At 43.5% G+C, this 21226-nt stretch overlaps 2 protein-coding genes and 1 non-coding gene across 4 annotated transcripts; 2 read left to right on the top strand and 1 right to left on the bottom strand.

Annotated features, from left to right (window-relative positions):
- The first annotated feature begins 2054 nt into the window (after positions 1–2054).
- LOC133109652 (non-structural maintenance of chromosomes element 3 homolog) lies at positions 2055–8550 on the top strand. Its single transcript, XM_061219102.1, has 10 exons — positions 2055–2312; positions 3154–3264; positions 3596–3659; positions 3753–3832; positions 4162–4256; positions 4680–4768; positions 4958–5000; positions 5304–5366; positions 6091–6205; positions 8165–8550. Exons 1-10 carry the CDS (start codon positions 2256–2258, stop codon positions 8249–8251), a joined length of 804 nt encoding a protein of 267 aa, XP_061075086.1. The 5' UTR covers positions 2055–2255; the 3' UTR covers positions 8252–8550.
- On the top strand, positions 5802–5892 carry LOC133110811 (small nucleolar RNA SNORA11). The gene has a single exon (XR_009704943.1). It is a non-coding gene; the product is annotated as a small nucleolar RNA SNORA11 (small nucleolar RNA).
- Positions 8551–8638: 88 nt separating the features above from the next.
- Positions 8639–20944, bottom strand: LOC133109651 (6-phosphofructo-2-kinase/fructose-2,6-bisphosphatase 1-like). Of its 2 annotated transcripts, XM_061219099.1 has the most exons (16): positions 20838–20944; positions 20584–20688; positions 19122–19195; positions 17802–17927; positions 16787–16883; positions 16280–16346; positions 15820–15894; positions 15314–15370; positions 12944–13065; positions 12418–12625; positions 12155–12301; positions 11689–11793; positions 11119–11248; positions 10554–10616; positions 10340–10404; positions 8639–9729 (listed from the first exon to the last, which is right to left on the bottom strand). In XM_061219099.1, exons 3-16 carry the CDS (start codon positions 19171–19173, stop codon positions 9670–9672), a joined length of 1374 nt encoding a protein of 457 aa, XP_061075083.1. In that variant the 5' UTR covers positions 19174–19195; positions 20584–20688; positions 20838–20944; the 3' UTR covers positions 8639–9669. The 2 variants fall into 2 exon arrangements, with proteins under 2 accessions (XP_061075083.1, XP_061075085.1); XM_061219101.1 differs by having other exon boundaries at positions 20584–20871.
- Positions 20945–21226: the final 282 nt, after the last annotated feature.

Here is a 21226-nt window from a genome sequence, read left to right as displayed (position 1 = left end):
GATTAAACTGTATGATGCAGGTGTACGTGGGAGGATCCTAAATTGGATTCAGAATTTTCTGAGATTCCGTACTATGCAAGTGAAAGTGGGAGGGGTGCTATCTGAGAGTGTTGAAATTGACAATGGGACGCCTCAAGGGAGTGTAATTAGTCCAGTCCTCTTTAATATTATGATCAATGATATTTTCAGTGAGGTGGGGGAAGGAGTAGGGAAGTCTTTATTTGCAGACGATGGAGCAATATGGAAGCGAGGCCGAAATGTGGAATATTTATTTAAACAAATGCAGGCTGCCCTTGATAAAGTTAAAATCTGGGCTGATAAATGGGGCTTTAAAATTTCTGTTACAAAATCAAAGTATATGGTCTTTGGTAGGAAGAGGAAAATAAATAATCAACACTTGATTTTATATGATACCCCAGTTGAAAGGGTAAGGGAGTTTAAATTCCTAGGAATATGGCTTGATGAAAGGTTGACATGGAAAGTACACATAGAGAACCATGCACCATGCACAATGGTGATGATATATCAGGCAATGATACGGTCAGTTCTGGATTATGGATGTTTGGTTTATGGGTCTGCAACTGCAACAACTTTGAGGAAACTGGATGTAATACAGGCAAAAGCCTTGAGGTTGTGTTCCGGGGCATTTCGCACCACTCCAATCCCAGCGCTGCTGGTGGAAATGGGGGAGGCTCCGTTGAGACTGCGACGAATCAAACTAGCGCTACATTACTGGATTAAATTGAGAGGATTCGGAACATCCCTTCCTACAAACTCATTGTTGACTGAATATTGGGAATTCGCAGGTAGAGATGGTAGGATAAAGAAAGGCAGTTTTGTAAATTCAGTAAGGGGGTGGGCAGAGAACTTAGGAGTTGAAAGAGTAGAAGTGGAGACCCGTATTTGTTAGCCAGCAGTGCCCCGCTGGTTATGGCCTGAGCCCAACATAGACTTAAGACTTCTGGAAATATTGAAGAAGGAAGATGCTGGAGATCCAGTATTAGTAGTAGGAGAACATTTGAAAGAGAAGTGGACCTCTCATATTCAGGTGTATACTGATGGATCTAGAGACCCTGTTAGCAGAAGAGTAGGGTTTGGTATGTGTGTTCCTCAAATCCAGATCTACCAGGGAAGGAGATTGCCAGATGGGATATCAATATATTCAGCTGAATTAATTGCTCTACTGTGGGCTGTGCGGTGGGTGGAGGAAGTGAGTCCCAGAAAAGCAGTTTTGTGCTCTGATTCAGCAGCAGCCCTGGTAGCTCTGGAGGGAGGAGGAACTAGTGCTAGACCAAATATTAGCCAGGAAATAATACTAGGAGTCTATAGGTTAGAGAGAAGAGGGTGTAGGGTAGGGTTTTTATGGGTTCCATCTCATGTAGGAGTTGAGGGCAAGGAGGGAGCAGATAGAGCTGCAAAAGATAGTCTGACAAGGGAAAGAGTGGATGTTGAGGTGTCATTTGGATTAGAAGAATGCAAAAGCATGGTCAGGGAGGGGATGTGCAACCAGTGGCAGAGGGAATGGGAGGAGGAGAGAAGAGGGAGGCATCTGTATAATATACAGTTATCAGTCACAGTGAGGAGTAGCGGGCGGATGAGTAGGGCAGATGAAATAAAACTGACAAGATTAAGGCTGGGGCATTGTGGAATAGGGAGTGGACTGGTATTAGTAGGCAAGCATATAAATGGTCATTGTGAAGAGTGTGGGGTATTGGAAACAGTCCTCCATGTGATGCTGCAGTGTCCACTTTATGCTGAGGAAAGAAGAGAACGTTTTGTGGAGTCAGCAAAACTGGGAGTTGAGACTTTCTCATTGAAAACAATACTAGGAGAATCAAAACACCAGAGTCAGATCGCAAGAAAGGTTATAGACTTTCTTAACGCTACGGGCCTGTATCCGAGGATATAGATCATATATATAGTTTTTATTTTTTTATTTTTTATTTTTTTGTGGTCTAATGTTTGACCGGTGGGAGGCAGTAATGCACTGACCGTGTCTAGTCTGCCGGAAATCAAAATAAGAAGAAGAAGAAGAAGAAGAAGAAGAAGAAGAAGAAGAAGAAGAAGAAGAAGAAGAAGAAGAAGAAGAAGAAGAAGAAGAAGAAGAAGAAGAAGAAGAAATTTGGCTTGTTTTAACCCGGCATCAGGGATCTGTCCATTTTATTCCACAAATTTGTTAAAACGTGATTAATATTATTTATTTTGGTGGTTGATATATTACCAGTGTTTCTCCAAAAAGCAAAGCCAGGGTCACGATGTCTCAAAGGAGGAGGACATCAGCCGTGCCGCTTTCCCAAAAGAGAGCTTCCAAGGTAAGCGTCAAAAAGCACTAACATTACCGTTCATTAACGTTAGCTTGCTACGACTAATTTTGTTCCATGCGAAATACTTTGCTATTGCTTTAGCATGTGGTCTTTTTCAGAGAGACGTTATCGCAGGCGACAAAATTGTCATTTTGTGATCTCAGATTTCTGATCGTATTTAGCAATATTATTAAACACTATTGTGCAGCTAACAAGGAATCCAGCATTGGCGGACTGATTTTTATTCTCTGCGACTCATTCTAATTAACCATATATTCAGCTGCAACAACCAAATTTCTCACCATTTAAATCAACGTAGCTCCCTAAATGCTAAATGCAACCAAGTTTCCAGATTCATGGAAGAAGTGAAATAACTTCTGCTTAATACATTTATTATTTTTCTTTTTTATAACAATATATTTAAACTTTAAATTGTTTGGCTGATAAAAGGAAAAGCGGTTGCTTGGATAGTGAAATGGGTCATTCTGTGAAAATGAACGTACGTGAGTGGAGCGAGTGACCTTTCTTTCTTTTTTTCTGAACAGTATTGTGAAATCTGAAAGTAGACAGGAAAGTACACAAAAGTACAAAATCGACACAAACCCCAATTTCTACTCGCAAGCGACTTTTTGGGTCACTAATGGGATAGATGTAATGAAGCTAATGCTCTCTGTTGAATATAAAGAACATTTGCACAAAGTGGGAGTGGAGCACCTCCCACGCATCTGGTGACTTTTCACAGAACTACCAAATTATAAATGGGGAAAAAAGAATTAACTGAACTTATGTGACGCTGATTAGGCTACCTTTGGGTGTGACATTTCTATTTGACTAAATTCCTGATCCCCAGGGCTCCCAGGCGCGAGATGATTCAGGGGAGGACTACTCTTTCACTCAGCCCACCTCGTCACAAGTCCAGAGGGGCCTGGAGCGCCTCACTTCAGCCCAGTTGGACCAAAAGGTACCCCCCTCCTGTCTTTACAAAGCTCCCGCTTGTCTTCTTTAGTACATGCTGTCAGTTTAAAAGCGCTACATCCACCCGCATTGGTCAGTGAATCCAAAATGTATCGCATAAAGAATGCATTTCCAGGTGCATCTATAAGATTCTGTATAAGTGCCTCTCACTAACTTGTTATAATGTTGTGCCCCATTTTCCCACACATTTGTGATCATTTCCCTTATATAATATAATCCCAGTCATCCATGTAACCTGGTTTTCCTTAAATATAATCCCAGTCATGTGTTTTGTGGCAATATTCCTATTTTACTGAGATATTATGGTTGCTTTTCAGATGGCAGAGGTGGTGCAGTTCATTCTTATTAAGGACCAGAAGAAAATTCCAATAAAGAGAGCAGGTCTGTACTTGGTATCCCTAGTAACTGGATAGCTTCATTGTCAATTCAAATTGTTCCCAAGCTAGACATCCTGTTTTCTCTCTGTCACTGTAGATATTGTGAAACACGTGATGAAGGAGTATAGGAACATCTACCCTGAGGTTATTAAGGGGGTCACTCAGACATTTGAACAGGTGCCTCTTTGTGTTTGTTTTATATAATAAAATATTTGTTGAATGCAAAATGCTATCAGATATTTGTGAGCTATGACAAACTAACATGTCAGATCTGTTATGAAGTAACTTATTTGACAGGTATAAAATGCTAACCTGCTTGTCATTTTAAATGCTAACTGATATTTCTCATATAAATTGCTGACAGATACTGGCCACATATAAAATGCTAACAGTTTTTGCTAGATATGAAATGGTAATGTATGTCAGATATACATTTCTCAGATAGTGAATGCTAACAGATACTTGTCTGATATAGTAAAAAACTAAAGAAACTCCCCTTTGCCTAGGTGTTTGGACTGAAGTTGGTGGAGATTGACACAAAGAATCACATGTATATCCTCATAAACAAACTGGAGCCTGTGCCTGCAGATGAAAACAGCATGTGAGTTTCTGGATTACACACAGACACACATTTACATTTACATTTACATTACATAAGTCATTTTAGGCGACTTACATCTGATTTAATACAAACACTACTCACGCACCTATCTTAATGAGGCCATTTCATTGACCAGTGCCACATAAAGATGTGATAATGTTATGTGCTGAGAGCTGTTGGACTGTCCTTTTACATTAATTACATTACATTAATGGCATTTGGCAGACGCTGTTATCCAGAGCGACGTACAGTTGATTAGACTAAGCAGGAGACAATCCTCCTGGAGCAATGCAGGGTTAAGGGCCTTGCTCAAGGGCCCAACGACCGTGGGGATCGAACCACCGACCTTGCAGGTCCCAGTCATGTACCTTAACCACTATGCTGCTGGTCGCCCTATTCATGCGTGCGTGTGTGTGTCTGCAGGGACCCAGGTAACCCCGGTAACCCCAGGACTGGCCTGCTCTTTGTCATTCTGAGCATCATTTTCATGAAGGGCGGAGTCGTCAAGGAGTGTGAGTGCTCGTCCCCTCCAAACGCAGTTATTCCCCAGTACTGCAGCTGCCACGTGTCCATTTTTTACATGGTCAGAAACTGTACGGCAAACATAAGCTTGCTGCAGAGTGCAAATGCAGTTGATTGTGTGTTGACTGTGTGTGTCTATATTAGGGCAGTGTGTTACTATCCCGTTTCTCTTTCTGTAGCTGTGGTATGGAACACGCTGAAGAAGCTGAGGGTAGAGCCCGGGTAAGTGAAGAACCGGCTGCCTCTGACCACTGCTTGTTTGAGCAGTGCTAATGCCCTGTGCGGAGTGCTATGCTAACGTTCCACTAACCATGTGAACAGTGCTATGCTAATGCACAACTACCCTTGCCGCCTAATGCCAATGCTAACGGCACTGAACTACCATCAGACCAGAAGCATCAATTGTACTGCGCTTTTGATAAAGGCGCTATATAAAACCAGACATTTACCATTTATTTACCAACCACCATGTCACTCCTTTAAATCAGTTAAACTGTCTAAGGTCCATTACTGTGTCTCTCACAGGGGGAAACATGAAGTATTTGGAGATGTGAAGAGGCTGATCACAGAGGAGTTTGTCAGACAAAAGTGAGTCTTCCTACTTGGTAAAGTGAAATCTTCATTGGCAGCAGTCCGCTAATGTCTGATGATGGCATTGGGCAGTATTAATCCTGTTACAGCGCTAATGGTTGATTAAGTTGCATCTTATTTAAAGGTAATTTCGGCCAGACAAATGTACACTTTGAAACCCAAATTTAAGGACTATAAACACAGGCAGAGGCTGAGTCAACATGTGAGCCTTTTTGCCTTTTTCAATGATAGAAAGAGAGTTACAATGGTCTCGTAACAATGTTTTAACACAAATATCTTACCTATTGTACCTTTAAGCTTTAACTCTTTCACATTCAGTGGTGTGAAGTGGAACTCCACACCCAGGGTAACCCTGTGTCCAGAGTGGCTCAGGATGTTAGCACAGTGGGCTGGGGAGCAGGGCGTCGTGTGTTCGAATCTCTGGCAGGGCTGCTGGTGTGATCAGAGCAGGTTCCCCTCAGACTATGGGCCAACCTGTTTATACCACACCACACATTAACATGGAGTCTGTCACTCAACGGAACAGTCTGTGACTCAAAGTAACGGTCTCCATACAGTCATCTTTGTACTTTTATGCCAGCACAATTTTGATTTGGGATTGTAGCACATTTTGTAGAAATCTACTCAAAAGATTGTCTTGGCCTTAATGCCATTCACACACAGGAATGTGAGAGTTCATGTGTAGCAGGAACCTGAATGTGAGGGCACTTTTTTCTGGCAGGAACCTGGAGTATGTGCGCATCCCTCACACGGACCCACCGGAGCACGAATTTCGCTGGGGAGTGCGGGCGGAGAAGGAGGTCTCCAAGATGAAGATGCTGCAGTTTGTAAGCCAGGTGGGAAAGATATTTGTCACTCATTTGAAAAGTAGAATTTGCCTACACTAACTAGCCGCTAGTCTACTGATAAATCTTGAGAAACAGACGTGCAAAAGTCATGGTTTCGCAGTAGCATGATAAAACAATTACCTTACTAACTAGCAAAATATTAGACTATGCTTAATAATTTTAAGAGTTAAGATTAATAGTTCACTCTCACCTCCAAGTTGGTCCCGTTTGACAATGATTGAATGACAAACTGTGCGATGTTATTTTCAACAAACAGATTCCGCTGTTCGACGTCACCTTGCGACGCAGTCAGATTTTTTAACATTTATTTTTTCACATTGATTTTCATTTTTTAATCCAATGTTAGTTAAGGTGGGGCTATTTTTTGTTTAGGCGGCCAGTCTTAACTATAAACTACTGCCGGAAACTGCTTTTGGTGCTGACTCTCTTGGTTAGTAGGTCATGAATCCCTTCTTTGGCCAGATTTGTTCTTATTCTAGAGTCATGAACCCTGATGTAGAGAGGCCTGCAGGTCTTTGGATGTTCTTCTGGGATTATGTGTGACTTCTTGGATTAGTTGTCACTGTGCCCTTGGAGAAAACTTTGGCATGCCAGCCATACCCGTGGGAACATGTTTTAAGTGGGGGGTGCTTTGGTTATGACACTATATTTGAAAGTTTTTTTCCCCTCTTTTTTTTTTGTTGGGTGAACGTTGTATGCCGTTGATGATAATACAGCGACCACTTACATGGTTATTTATTATTAACAGTAGCAGCAGTATCAGGGCACTGGCTCATAGGAAAGCCAGATTTACACAATAAACGTTGATGATACAGCGACCACTGACACTCGCAAAGCAGGCGATGATCGGATAGCAAGCATAGTATACACAAACATAATACAACAGCAGCTATGCACTGCACTGTTATGGAAGATTTACAAAATATCTTGATGAGAAGAGCATCAACCACTGTATTCACAGGCAAAGCAAACTTTGCAAAGTGCAGATCTCCACCAGGAGAGCCCACAGCTGATACATGGTTTGTTTACATGGTGAAACCACGCGCCTTTACGCACAGCCAACATTCACTCATACAGTGGACTGGGAAGGCTATATAGACAGCTCAGACCGGCTCTGGCACCTGCAGTGGCTCGGGCTCCAATGTGTTAGCGCGGCTAGCTTCCTCCTCTCCTCCAGCGTTAGCATGATGTGTGCTGTTGCAACTCGCAGACAGGCTGCTGCAGGTACAACACCTGCTGTTGATGTTGACCGATCAGTTGGTTTAGGTCTTTTTGATGCCTTGCCAAAGAAATCCAAAATCCTCCTTTGCTTTGGCGCCGCCATAATGCAATTTGTTTTTCTTGTACTGAATTTGCGCGCCTATATGCGAACAGAAGTGTGTGGCCTAACGTAATCGTCAAGTTAATTTCCAAACAGATTGGAAATTTGGAACCCAAAATCCACTATTAGCCACTTACTGAAATCAAAATATCATTAGAATATGAACATAACCAACACAAATTAAATTTAACTTTTTTTTTATTGTTTATTTTTATTTATTAGTGAACGTGCAGGTCCTCCACCATACTCCAGGGGGTGCTGCAGCACCCTCTGCACCCCTACTTTCCACGGCCTAGAGGCCAGCCACTCCTGGGAATATTTACCACTGTTCCAATTGTTCTCCATTTGGAGATAATGGCTCTCACTGGTTTGCTGGGGTCCCAGAACCTTGTAACCATTTCCCTCCAGACTGTTATACTGTATTTCAACTTACTTGATCCTTTGATCATGGCATACCAAACATATTAATTCATCCGAATTTAAGCCGTTCTGCAAATGCATGTGGGCTGAAATACCTCCACATTGATGTGAAAAAAAAAAAAAAGGAAATCAGGAAGGGGGCAAATATTTTCTCTCAGCACTGTATGCGAGAGTGAGTGAGTCTGATGGTCTCTTTCTAATTGCAGCTGCATGATCAGGAACCACAGACCTGGTCTCAGCAGTACAACGAGGCTACAGCGGACCCCAACAGTCAGAGACCCAGGAATGTATAGCACAGCAAAGCTCCCTAGAAAGTTCTTAACTGTACTGTTTATAAACAATGCTCATAGCTGTACTGTTTATAAGCAGTGCTCATAGCTGTACTGTTTATAAGCAATACTCATAGCCCTGCTGTTTCTAAGCAGTGCTCATGGTTGTTTTCCAATGTTTCAATGCAAGAGGTTTGTCATGCACTTACACAAGCACATTAAGCACTTTACAGCTCAGTGTATATACAAGTGTATGTTTAGTTTGTTTTAAATAAGCTGAGGTGTGTTTGCATATTTTAAATAATTAAATAACTGTCTCCACACTTTGTGCCTTGGAGCAAGTTTATATTGAAACCAGTGTCATCTTCAGCTGTTCTCAGGGGGGGGGGGGGGGGGGGGGGGCATCACCTGTTCCTTTTTTTCCCCTCTAATTTGCCAATTCAAAAATAAAATAAATTATAGAATAACAAGATTATATTTTGTTTAACTCAGTCCAGGGGGATTGGGTGCTGTTGAGAGCAAAAAAAACTGATCTGCATCTTCAAACTGCATCCTGGCCCTCTCGCTCACATTTACCCACTCATAGACCTGATTAGGTGCACTTTCTCTTTCGGTTTTCAGACCCTGTGGTTATTTGCTCTTGTTTGTATCCTGTTCAGAGCTGTAGCCATGTAGTCAAGTTTTTCACCAAAATTCAGTGTTAGTAGTAATATTTCAAAATGTGTTAAATGTATCTTGTAAAACGTTGTATTCAAGATGAGATCTACAGATTTATTTTCTTAAATGGAAGTCCATTTAATACAACTTACAGCTTCAGAACTTTGTTGCACAAGTAGAGCACTCACACTATGCTAGGAGCACAGACCACACAAACATACACAAACATATACAATGTCTGTACACTAGGGGCACAGACCACACACACCATGTCTACACTGGGAGTACAGACCATATACACCAGGGATCTACATTAAAAGCGCAGACCATGCAGTCTGGTTCTGGGGTCCAGTGAATGTGTACTGTGGTCTCAGGTTCAGTCAGAAGGTTCTAGAATGGGAGGGGAAGTGTTCTTGCCCGGATGAATCCTCGGAATATTGTCTCTCAACCAATCAGGCTGTCCTGTAGGCTGCATAAGGTTTCATATTCTTCAGAATGTCACACCGCCAGCCGGTATGGGCTTGACAACAGTCAAATGTGGGAGGTTCTCTTTAGAGTTGATGTAGCACATTTCCTGGCTTTCCAAATATTCCTTGACACGCACCTTTTCCAGGCACACATGCATGCACATGCACACACAGCTAATAAGGTAAGATCAGTAAAACCACATGCATGGCCATTGGCGTACATGTACATGAGATGGCATAAAACAACTCCAACATAAATCTGAAACCCCAACAGGAATCTGATAATAGTAGATGCTCAACCTCTTCTGCCTGCTCCAATCAAAAGTGGTCTGGGACAGTCTGTAAAGCGTCTTCTGTGTGTCTGGTCACGGCCACATTCTGCGAAAAACAGAACATTCTGGAAGGATCCTTCACACCTGGGGCCAGATCCACAAACTGATTCATGCTCCAACTCGGGCGCGCAACAAGGGCTGGGACATTTCAGGATATTGTGCCAGTGTGTTATGCTAATTATTTAAGTAGCACAATTATATCTTCATCTGACATTTGTATGAGCACCAGCTACAGCTTCAGACTGCATGAGTATCCTAAAGATTTTTTTACTGTCCTCAAGTTCAGGCTGAGCCCCTAGAGTGCAGGCCTAAAACAGCACTGACCAACTAACTGGCTGGCTGCCTGACTAGAGTTTGTATTCTGCTCTGCTCAAATTTCTGATCTGGGTCTAAATAACACCAAGTATCCAGCAGGAGGGTTTCACATTGAAAATAAAGCCTGGTTTTGCACAGTACAAAAATGTGTGTGTATATGTGAGAGCATGTGTTTCTGTGTGTGTGTGTGTGTGTGTGTGTGTGTGTGTATATGTGAGAGCATGTGTTTCTGTGTGTGTGTGTGTATATGTGAGAGCATGTGTTTCTGTGTGTGTGTGTGTGTGTGTGTGTGTGTGTGTGTGTGTGTGTGTGTGTGTGTGTGTGTGTGTGTTTCCACTTACCACAGGCTTGTCTCTGTGTGTGTTCACCGCTTCAATATTCAAGAAAATTGATTCCACTTTGCAGCCTGTAACAGAAAAGGACTGGGCTACCATGTCATGTGACAGGATTGGAGTGCAAGGTCATGCAACATGGTCAGGTCATCTACCAAGGCACTGGGGCAGGGTCATGTGACAGGGTAGAGGCAGAGGAATGTTCTGGTACGATGATACTGACCGTAGGCCACAGGGGTGAGCTTCAGCACTGTGTGGAGAGGACACTTGAGGTAGGGCAGCTGTTCTGGAGGGAGAAAATCAGAGATGTGCAGTGTGCTCCCTGGCGTAGCACAGCCGTTGGGCCCTTAACCCTGCATTGCTCCAGGGGAGGATTATCGCCTGCTCATTGTCAACTATACGTCGCTCTGGATAAGAGCGTCTGCCAAATGCCATTCATGTAATGTAATTCAGACGCACTGTTCACACTTTATACCTGAGACCCACTGCTAACACTTTACACCTGAGACCCACTGCTAACACTTTACACCTGAGACCCACTGCTAACACTTTACACCTGAGGCCCACTGCTAACACTTTACACCTGAGACCCACTGCTCACACTTTACACCTGAGACTGCTTGCACTTGATAAGACCTCCCTTACCTTCTGATTTGTGGGCTCATGACATAGACGGCTTCTCTTGGAGAACATAGGAACCAAACATGTTTATACTGCAATACATTTGTGAATCAGCTGGTGATGATCTGTGTAATAGCAGAGCAGGGCCCCTGCTGTAGCTTCTCTACCTCCATTCTTATCCAGGAAGTAGGCCAGCAGACAGCGCATGATGGCCTGGTGACAGATGACCAGCACGTTCTCCTGCCGCTCCAGCTCCATGATGACTGGCTCCAGCCGCTGCACCAGGTCCTCATAAGACTACAGAGAGGGCGACACACACACACAGACTAGCACCAGGTCCTCGTAAGACTACGGAGAGAGGGCAACACACACAGACTGGCACCAGGTCCTCGTAAGACTGCAGAGAGAGCGACACACACACACACACACACACACACACACACACACACACACACACACACACACACACACACACACACAGACTGTCACCAGGTTCTCATAAGACTACGGAGAGAGGGCGACACAAACACACAGATAGAGACTGTAGGTAGTGTGTTTGTAAATAGCATGTACTATAGGTAGTGCGTAAGTAGGTAGTGTATACTGTGGTTAGAGGGCACTGTATGTAGTGTAATGGCTTTTATAGGTAGTATGTATTGTAGATACAGAGTATTGTAGTTGGAGTGTGCTATAAGTAGTGTGATAGTGAATACTCTAGGTAGTGTGGCTGATGTTACCTCTCCTTTGGGGTAGCGGTAGCGGTATTTGTCCTGGTCTCGCAGGGCAAATTCCTGTGGGTAGTTCTGCTGTATCTCCTCATACATCATTTCCTCACACACTCCCTACACACAGAGAAGAGAAATTGGCATTATATGCATGTACACACACATAGACATCCACACACACTAACACAGACACAGACACAAGTCAGCAAACTTTCAGGTGATATCCTCTGCGTTCACATGAGTGTTTACATCAACCTCTAAACCATATGATATTGATTCGGACACATACACATTCTTCTACTTCCTGCTGACTCAGCTATCAGAAAAACAGCTTTATCTTGTCACTGAGCAAAACAACTTTATCTAACTGCTGACAAACAAACATACATACACGTGATTGCTTTAAATATGGTCTTACACAACACACACACACTCACATAAGCACACACACCATACACAAAAACACACTTTAACTCACTGCATCAATCTCATTGAGGGCCTTCCAGGGCTCATAGGGTATACCAAGAGGCTGAGCGGTCTGCATGGTGCGCTTCATGTGGCTGGTCCATATCTTCAGGTCCTGAATGCCCTGGCTCTGGATGAAGTCTCTCAGCGCACAGGCAAACTGGGTGAGAACAGGCATCTTAAACAGGGTGGCAGAGCTGTGGACTACAAACTCCCATCAGCCCCTCAGGCAAACATTTGCGGTGGAGTCAATCAGGGTGCGGTAAGAAGCCCCACCTGTCTGCCCCGGGGTGAAAGGTCAGCGTCTCCTCCGATGCGGCCCTGCAGGTTGAGCTCGCTCTCTCCGTGGCGACAGAGGTAGATGGAGCGTGGCGTGACGTGTATGTTCATGAGGTAGTACACGATGCGGCTCTGGATGTGGTCCAGGACCCGGTTCACCAGGTACCGCCGGCCCACGTTAAAGATCTTTATGAAGGACAAGTTCCTGTAGGGAGTGACAGGGGCAGGAAACGCATCCAGGTCTAGGAAGGGTCAGAATAGGTTATGGCCGGCCTGCGGTGCAGCGGTTGAGGTACATTCGATCCCTGGTGTAGCCACAATAAGATCCGCACAGCTGTTGGGCCCGTGAGCAAGGCTCTTAACCCTGCATTGCTCCAGGGGAGGATTGTCTCCTGCTTAGTCTAATCAAATGTAAGTCGCTTTGGATAGAAGCGTCAGCAAATGACATGTAATGTAATGTAATCATGGATTATTATTGACAGGTACAGTATACACCAGCCCTCTCTTTCCCCCAGCTCTTTACCTGTCAAAATCCTCGTCCAGGGACACGTAGGCGCGTTTGTAGCAATCGATCCTCTTCTGGAAGTCCTCCGCTGCTTCTTCCATGCTACGGTCCTTGTAGTCCGGGCAGCTGAGCTTCACTTCCTGCCAAAACACAACATTACTTCACAACATACATACATACAAACAACAGCCCCTACGGTGTGATAAAAAGGTACTTGTCCCCTTCCTGGTTTCCTCTATTATTGTATTTTTGTCACACTGACTGGTTTCAGATCTTAAGACAAAATTTTATATCAGACAAAGGGAACCTGAGTAAAGACAAAACATTTTTATTGTGAAATTCAACACACAACACATCACTTACATTCTCCAACACATAACATCACTTACAGGCTCTAACACACAACACCAATTCCATAATCTAACATACCACACAACATAATTTTCAAGGGATTGCAACATATAGTGCCCTCCATAATGTTGGGGAGAAAGACCCATCATTTATTTAGTTGTAGTGCCCCCCCCCATTCCAGGGCACTACAATGTATCATGGGACACAGCAAGGTTCTGTAAATGAAAGTACCGTAGTCGTGTTTAGTATTTTTGCATATCCTTTGCATGCCATGACTTCCTGATGTATGTGACCTATCAACATCATCAGAGTCTGGATATCTTACTTTCAGGTTGTCCTACAAGTGATACTAAAACCCTTCACATTTGAATGGATTGCTATGGGAATTGGGGAGTGGGGAGTGGGAATATATTGAGCTGTAAATTATGTTGAAAGAGTATGGAACACATTTGTTGGCTAAATGGCTTTAAGTCATCAAAGGTCCAAGCTATCAAATTACTTCAAACCACCGTGTTGTCTCAAATTGTGGAGTGGGGTGTGTGCTTTTAAAAGAACAGCATATTCTGGGAGGAGACCAAGCCTTGCCTTAAAGGCATACTGTACTATGCTGAATGTTTAGCCTTGCATTGGTCCTGTATTCAAAACCTAAAAAAACCTCTTCATCTGTCCTCAACCCCAGCCTCTCACCTCCCTTTTTATATTAATTCATCCATCCATCCATTATCTTAACCCGCTTATCCTGAACAGGGTCGCAGGGGGACTGGAGCCTATCCCAGCATACATTGGGCAAAAGGCGGGAATACACCCTGGACAGGTCACCAGTCCATCGCAGGGCACACACACCATTCACTCACACACTCATACCTACGGGCAATTTAGACTCTCCAATCAGCCTGACCTGCATGTCTTTGGACTGCGGGAGGGAACCGGAGTACCTGGAGGAAACCCACGCAAACACGGGGAGAAAATGCAAACTCCATACAGAGAGGCCCCCGGCCGACGGGGATTCGAACCCAGGACCTCCTTGCTGTGAGGCAGTGCTACCCAACCATCTGTGCCGCCCTTTTTATATTTATACCATTCTATTTTTATATTGCGGTCTTTAAATAACTGTCACCATTGAGGAATTCCAAGGTCAGCTCCGGTTTTTGAACGAGCTTGGTCGGTGCAGCAAAGTCATTCCACTTCGTCTTCCACCACTACAGGAGCTAGATCCAAACGCTCCGCTGAAGCCTGACCCCACCCCACAGGCTCTGTAGCCACACCCCTCTCGCTCTCGCTCTCGCTCTCGCTCTCGCTCTCGCTCTCGCTCTCGCTCTCGCTCTCGCTCTCGCTCTCACACACTCACACACTCACACACTCACACACTCACACACTCACACACTCATAGATGTCAGTCAGTAGGCGATCAGCTGTGATACTTGAGGTATTAAATGCATCATACTGTAGTTGGATCAGTATATTCTGTCGTGGCTCTTTAATGTTAGATGTATCGAATGTGTTCATTACACCATATGAAAAGGAGAACAGCCACATTCCTCTGGTGGACCCAAAAGCACCAGTCACAATCTCCACCCAAAAGCACCAGTCACAATCTCTACCCAAAAGCATCAGTCACATTCTCTACCAAAATACACCAGTCACAATCTCTACCAAAATGCACCAGTCACAATCTCTACCAAAATGCATCAGTCACAATCTCTACCAAAATGCACCAGTCACAACCTCTACCCAAAAGCGCCGGTCACAATCTCCACCCAAAAGCATCAGTCACAATCTCTACCAAAATGCACCAATCACAATCTCTACCAAAATGCACCAGTCACAATCTCTACCAAAATGCACCAGTCACAACCTCTACCCAAAAGCGCCGGTCACAATCTCCACCCAAAAGCATCAGTCACAATCTCCACCCAAAAGCATCAGTCACAACCTCTACCTAAAAGCACCAGTCACAATCTCCACCCAAAAGAACAAGTCACAATCTCCACCTCACATGGTTCAGTCTTCAGTTGGATCAGAAATGAAGTCCCCTACCTTGATGTTTTCTGCAATGATATCCGGATCGTCACATAACGACTCCACAAAGAAAACCTGCAGCACAGAAAGCAAGGTAAATAAGACATCTAACTCTGATCTGATCTTTAAACATATCTAAAACAGATATGTTCTTAGTTTGATCTTTAACATATCTTACACAAATACAGTATGTCCTCAATTTCATGTCTAACATAACTAACTCAGATATATCCTCAATTTCATGGCTAACATAACTAACTCAGATATGACCTCAGTTTGATCTTTAACATATCTAACTCAGATATGACCTTTGTGTTTAATAGTATCATCTATTAACAATATTAAGAATATCATCAAAATAACAAAGTCTTATGAAGGATTTTAAGCAGAACACAATCGCATACAACATACAATGTGTTTCTCTGTAAAATCACAAAGTGATAGTTTTTCTCTGTAAAATCAGTGTGGGAATTTTTATCAGTTCATAAAAAAAAATTTTTTTCACTTCACTTATTTAATTGCACCTTGTAGTTGTTCTTCTTGGCAAATGTGTGGATCATCTCCCTGCGCTCACGTGTGGTGTTAGTGGCATCAAACACCTGAAGGAGAGAAGATATCAGAAACCTCAAAATGTATACCAGCATAATAAAACTATGTGGTATTGTGTTTAAGTATTGTGTAAAAACTGTAAAATAAAACAGTTTTGTAAAGTTATAACTAATGTGGTATGGGGTATAAGGCACAGTTAAATAGCATTGTGACATAGGGTATAAGACTACAGTGGTATGGGGCTAATTAGACACATTTAAGACTAATGTGGTATTTGAGTATATTATACACAGGTAAAATGAATGTGGTATAAGATCTATTAAGATAGTTAAGAATATTGTGGCCTGAGGTCATAAGACACAGTTAAAGAGTATTAGGGTATAAGACGGTTAAGTCTAATGTGGTGTGTGATACAGTATATGAGGAGAAACTCACTGCCACTTGTCCTTTCTCCTGACTGAAGAAAACGGAGATGTCACTCAAAGCCGCCAAGGCACAGGCTCTAAACATACATAGAGAAACCGTACTTTAGCTTTGACCACTCAGAGGAACGGCAGTTTAGCACTGAATGCATATGGAGGAACTTTTAACTTTATCAAGACTTCACATCACTACTGAGCACAGCCACACCCCTGTACACTACTACTGATCACAAGTATATCACTGCACATACATGCCATCCATGTGTGTATAGTATACTATAAGCCAAAACAATATGCTTCCAGTGCAAGCCCAATGGGAAATAAGGTATAAGGTTTATATATAAAGAGGCTGATCACTAGGACACAATTTAAATGTATTTTTACAGGATGTGTCCAAAAATGGTTTTATCCAGATTCGAACAATATAGATTCTGATGCTCTAAATTTTTGTTTTCCTGAATGTTCTTCTGTAGCGGATAGGTACACTATACACCATCTGGAACATTCTGCAGAAGATTACTTGCGTATCTTCATGGCATCCTCGTTGTCCGGCCTGAAAAACTCAAAGTTCTCATAGGTGGGAACGGCCTTCCTGCGATACTGCCCAACGTTGAATACTGCGAGAGGGAGAGTGATGCCAAATTGTCTTATGATCACAGGAAACTGAGAACTATGAAGACCACACATGGATAGATAGATAGTATGCATTTATATAGCACTTTTCTGATACTCAACGCGCTTTACAGCAATGAGGGGTAAACTCACCTCAACCACCACCAATGCGCAGCACCCACTTGCAATGGCAGCCATTTTGAGCCAGAAAGCTCACCACACAGCTACAGTAAGTGTATGAATGTAAGAAACGGGACTGCATGGAGCTCTGATAAATGAGGATTGAGTATTTGTGTCGCTGCTGATCCCACACAGTTCCTCTAACAGAATGGGATTGAGAATAGAGCAGAGAATTCTGGATAAAAAAAACAGCACCTTAATCTTTTACCTTGAGTAAAAGAAAACACTCACTGACTCTGAGTAAGTAACCTTTAAAACTGTACTGCATGGTTACACTATGAGTAAGGATCCATAGTGTATAAACATGCACTGTACATTAGGGTTACGCTACCCAGCTGAAATACATCTCAATCTAGGTTTTGAAACAGCTGGTAGCTGGTTGACCAGTTCAGACCAGCTCCCAGTTCAACATAAAGTAGGTACTACTGGGTTTACACTATAATGAAGATCCTAAATATATAAACACACACTGTGCATTACATTATGAGTAAACTCTGGAGCACAGGTTTCAAACTCCAGTCCTGGAGGGCCGCAGTGTCTGCTGGTTTTCGGGCTGTTCCCGGCACCTGTGTTTCATTTAAGTTTTTAATTGGCTAAAGAATCCACGTACCTTGTTCTCAAGACCTTAACTGACAGCTGATTGAAAGGCAACCACGAAAACCCACAGACACTGCGGCTCCCTGGGAATTCAGTTTGACACCCCTGCTCTAGAGTAAGACTGTTGGCTGGCAGTGAGGACTGACCTTTGGTGACCACGCCGATCCAATTGAGATAGCGAGTGAGCTTCTTAGAGATGTAGGTCTTCCCCCGGGCGGGCAGGCCCACCATCACAATCATGGTGGGGGAGTTGGTGAACTGCGGCACTGAGGCTAAAGCACACAGCACCACTCATGAACAATCTCATGACTGTTCATGACTCATCTCCATCTCTGTCACAATATAATACAGACATGCACCAGCACTACAAAAATGGATGACACCCATGTTTAGACCAGGAGTGCACAACTCCAGTCCTGGGTGACAACACCTTCTTAGATACAAACACAAACACAAACACAAACACACACACACACACACAGAGACATGCACTTGAATTACACTTTTTTTAATTTACTTATTTATTTTGACACTTGAACTCTGCCATCACCATTGGTCATTATTATGGGCCTGAACAGCGCTGGGAAACGGTCAGTCTTTCTGTCCGTGATCTCATAAGTGGCACAGTAAGAAACTGGTGTCCAGCTTTATTGATTGATATTATATTTCATTTTCAAAAATATAAAAGATGCATGTCACTGTTATAATTTACAAAAAATCACATTACACTTCCAAAAAAAAAGCTCCAGCATTAGCTCAGAATCCACTAATTTCCAGGCTTTTCTTTCGGCAGCTGTCGTTTAAGTCCAAGCATTTTGAAAATAATGCAGAAATGAATGCTCAGAATTGGGTTACCAGTTCTTAATTGTCTGTACTCATTTCTATGATGCATTGCTTAGACCAGGGGTGCACTACTCTGGTCCTGGTTTTTGTTCAAAACAATTACCTTAATTTATTTTTCTGACAGCTCTAGAAATGATGATGGTTCACTCCTGTACTTGAGCACAGTAAAATCTTTAGTCTTTAATCTTTAATCTTGTCTGTAGCTGTAGCTGGTGCATATACTACAAATGTCTGATCACGTCATTATTTTGTTATTTTGTATTTCAGTATTTTGTTATGAAATAATTAAGAGCAGAAGTTGCCACAAAATCCTGAAGTGAATCGGCCCTTGCTGTGCACCCCTGCCTTAGAATTTTTCTGAATTTTCCCTACAGTGAGCAACTGGACGGAGCTCCAGACCCAGCTCAGCATGTCTAAGCAGCATGTTTAGCTGCAAATGCAAACACACACACACACACACACACACACACACAAAGATCAACAAGTAACAGCACCTGGGTCTGTGCCAATTCCTCCCATAAAGAGCATGTTTTACTGCTGCTAACGCCTAAATGTGAAGGAGCAAAGGACAGGCCGAGGAAGGGTCTACAGGAAAGGTGGAACAGACGTCGTTCTTCGCTCACCTGTGCTCTCACTTGGAAAGCGTTTTCTCGCTTCTTTCTTCAGGGCCTCCATTTTGAAAGGTATTCCAGTCACCCTGGTAAGCAAAGAGGCCGTTTCACTCAACAGGCTAAGACACCGTACTCATACGCCACAGATCTTCCTATAAATGCACCCAGCACTTCTGCCTTAGGCACCCCCCCCCCCCCAGGACACACGATACCTTTACAGACTGCCATCCCCCCCCACCCCGTACACACACAGGGGGAGTTGCCAGTGACAGGAGCAAAGGTCAAAGGTCACCTTAAAAGTCGAGGCCGCCGCTCCATTCACGCCGTTTACGACAGCGTGGTGCGTAAGAGACCGCCCTATCTCACTGGGCGGGTGTTGTAGGGAAGAGGCGTAAAGTTGCTGAATGGTCTTCAGTTTAAGTGTGAATGTGTGAAACAGACCCTGACAGTGCCTGTTATTGGATGGAAGGAATAATACTGAAAGCACAGGCACTCTTCGATCACCTTCTTAGATATACACACACACATTCATGCACTTGAACTACACTTAATTTTTTTACACTTGAACTCTGCCACTCACTTTCTGTCGGTGATGTGATAAAAGCAGCGGCACAGTAAGTGTTCAACTGTGGGGGGGGGGGGGGGGGGGGGCATTTGCAGACCATTTGCATGCACTGTTCAGAATTAGAGACTTGTTCACTCAGTAATGCTGGGAGCAGCACATGGAGTGCTTGCCTAAGCAGAGCGCAACGCTGAAGCTAAAATGAGTTGGTATTCTTGTGCGGAGTAAGGAGGATATTTATAGTAAGGTGCCAGTTGTTAGAAGTGTAATGCAAAGCCCTGATACACACATCTACAGCTTACAGACTGTGTGTCTATCTGTGCACAGTGTCTCACCCTGTGTCTGTGCACAGTGTCTCACCCTGTGTCTGTCTGTGCACAGTGTCTCACCCTGTGTCTAACTGCACACAAATACACACAGTACCTTCCCCTGTTCCCGACTGCACATACACTCCTCTCTCATTAACAACGCATTTCTGCCTGCAGAACTGCTGCTCACTGAATGTTTTTTGCAACATTCTTTGCAAACTCTAGAGACTGCCATGAGATTGGCAGTTTCAGATACTCAAACCACCCTGTCTGGCACAACCATATCAGATTTCTTCCCCATTCCAACATTTGGTCTTAAAAACAGCTGAACCTTTATCATTCTGCATACTTTTATGCATTTAGTTGCTGCCATATGATTTGCCGATTAAATATTTGCATTAACAAGCTGGAGGACTGGTCTACCTAATAAAGTGATCACTGAGTGTACATACATATATATACACACACACACACACACACACACACACACACACACACACACAAAGCCTCTCACCCTGTACCCAACTGCAGACACACACACACAGACACTCATTCTGAACCTGTACCTCACTGCACACACTCTTTCCTCACTCACTGCACACACCTCTCTCTCCTTGGGTCAACACATCGATGTTCGGGTCAGTGTGGTTCAGGGCTTCCCTGAAGAGTCCTTGTCCTGCTCCTATAGTGCAAACAGGCAGAGCCCCACCTGGGAAATGAACCCAAACTCTCTCAGTCATAGGTCCAACTCCTTAACCGTTACAGCGCGCTCCCTCCTTCTTCTATAGGTGGTTTGAAGAATGCAACGTTCGCAGTATTAATTAAATAGATAAAGCACATAAATCTGTCTGTCCCCACCTGTATCCTCATGTGACCTGTCGACAGGTAGAGAGCTTCCATTTTAAGAGCTGAGCTTGCCGTTTCCAGTCAGGCCGGTTCGGCTGCTTTCTGCTGCAGTCCTGCTGTTATTTCTGAATGTCCTAAATTCCCCGCCAACCCGGAACTTCAGGTCTGTGCCCCTGCAGTCTTTGCAGGCCCAAGGCACGAGCAGATTTGCCAGGAACACAGAAACATGTATGGATTTGCAGCTCTTTACAACTCAACGGAGAATTGCTGTGTTCCTGCTGTGAATACTTTGGAAGAACTGTTCCAAAAAAACGGCTGACTCCACGAACATCACGGAAGTAGTCTCACTTTCCTTTCCCATTGTCTCTACTTTGTTCACAGGGCCAAATTTGTTTTGCTTT

The sequence above is a fragment of the Conger conger genome, chromosome 14, assembly GCF_963514075.1.
Source record: "Conger conger chromosome 14, fConCon1.1, whole genome shotgun sequence".
In the NCBI taxonomy this organism is placed as follows: domain Eukaryota; kingdom Metazoa; phylum Chordata; class Actinopteri; order Anguilliformes; family Congridae; genus Conger; species Conger conger.
This window is presented reverse-complemented; position numbering and strand designations above follow the sequence as displayed.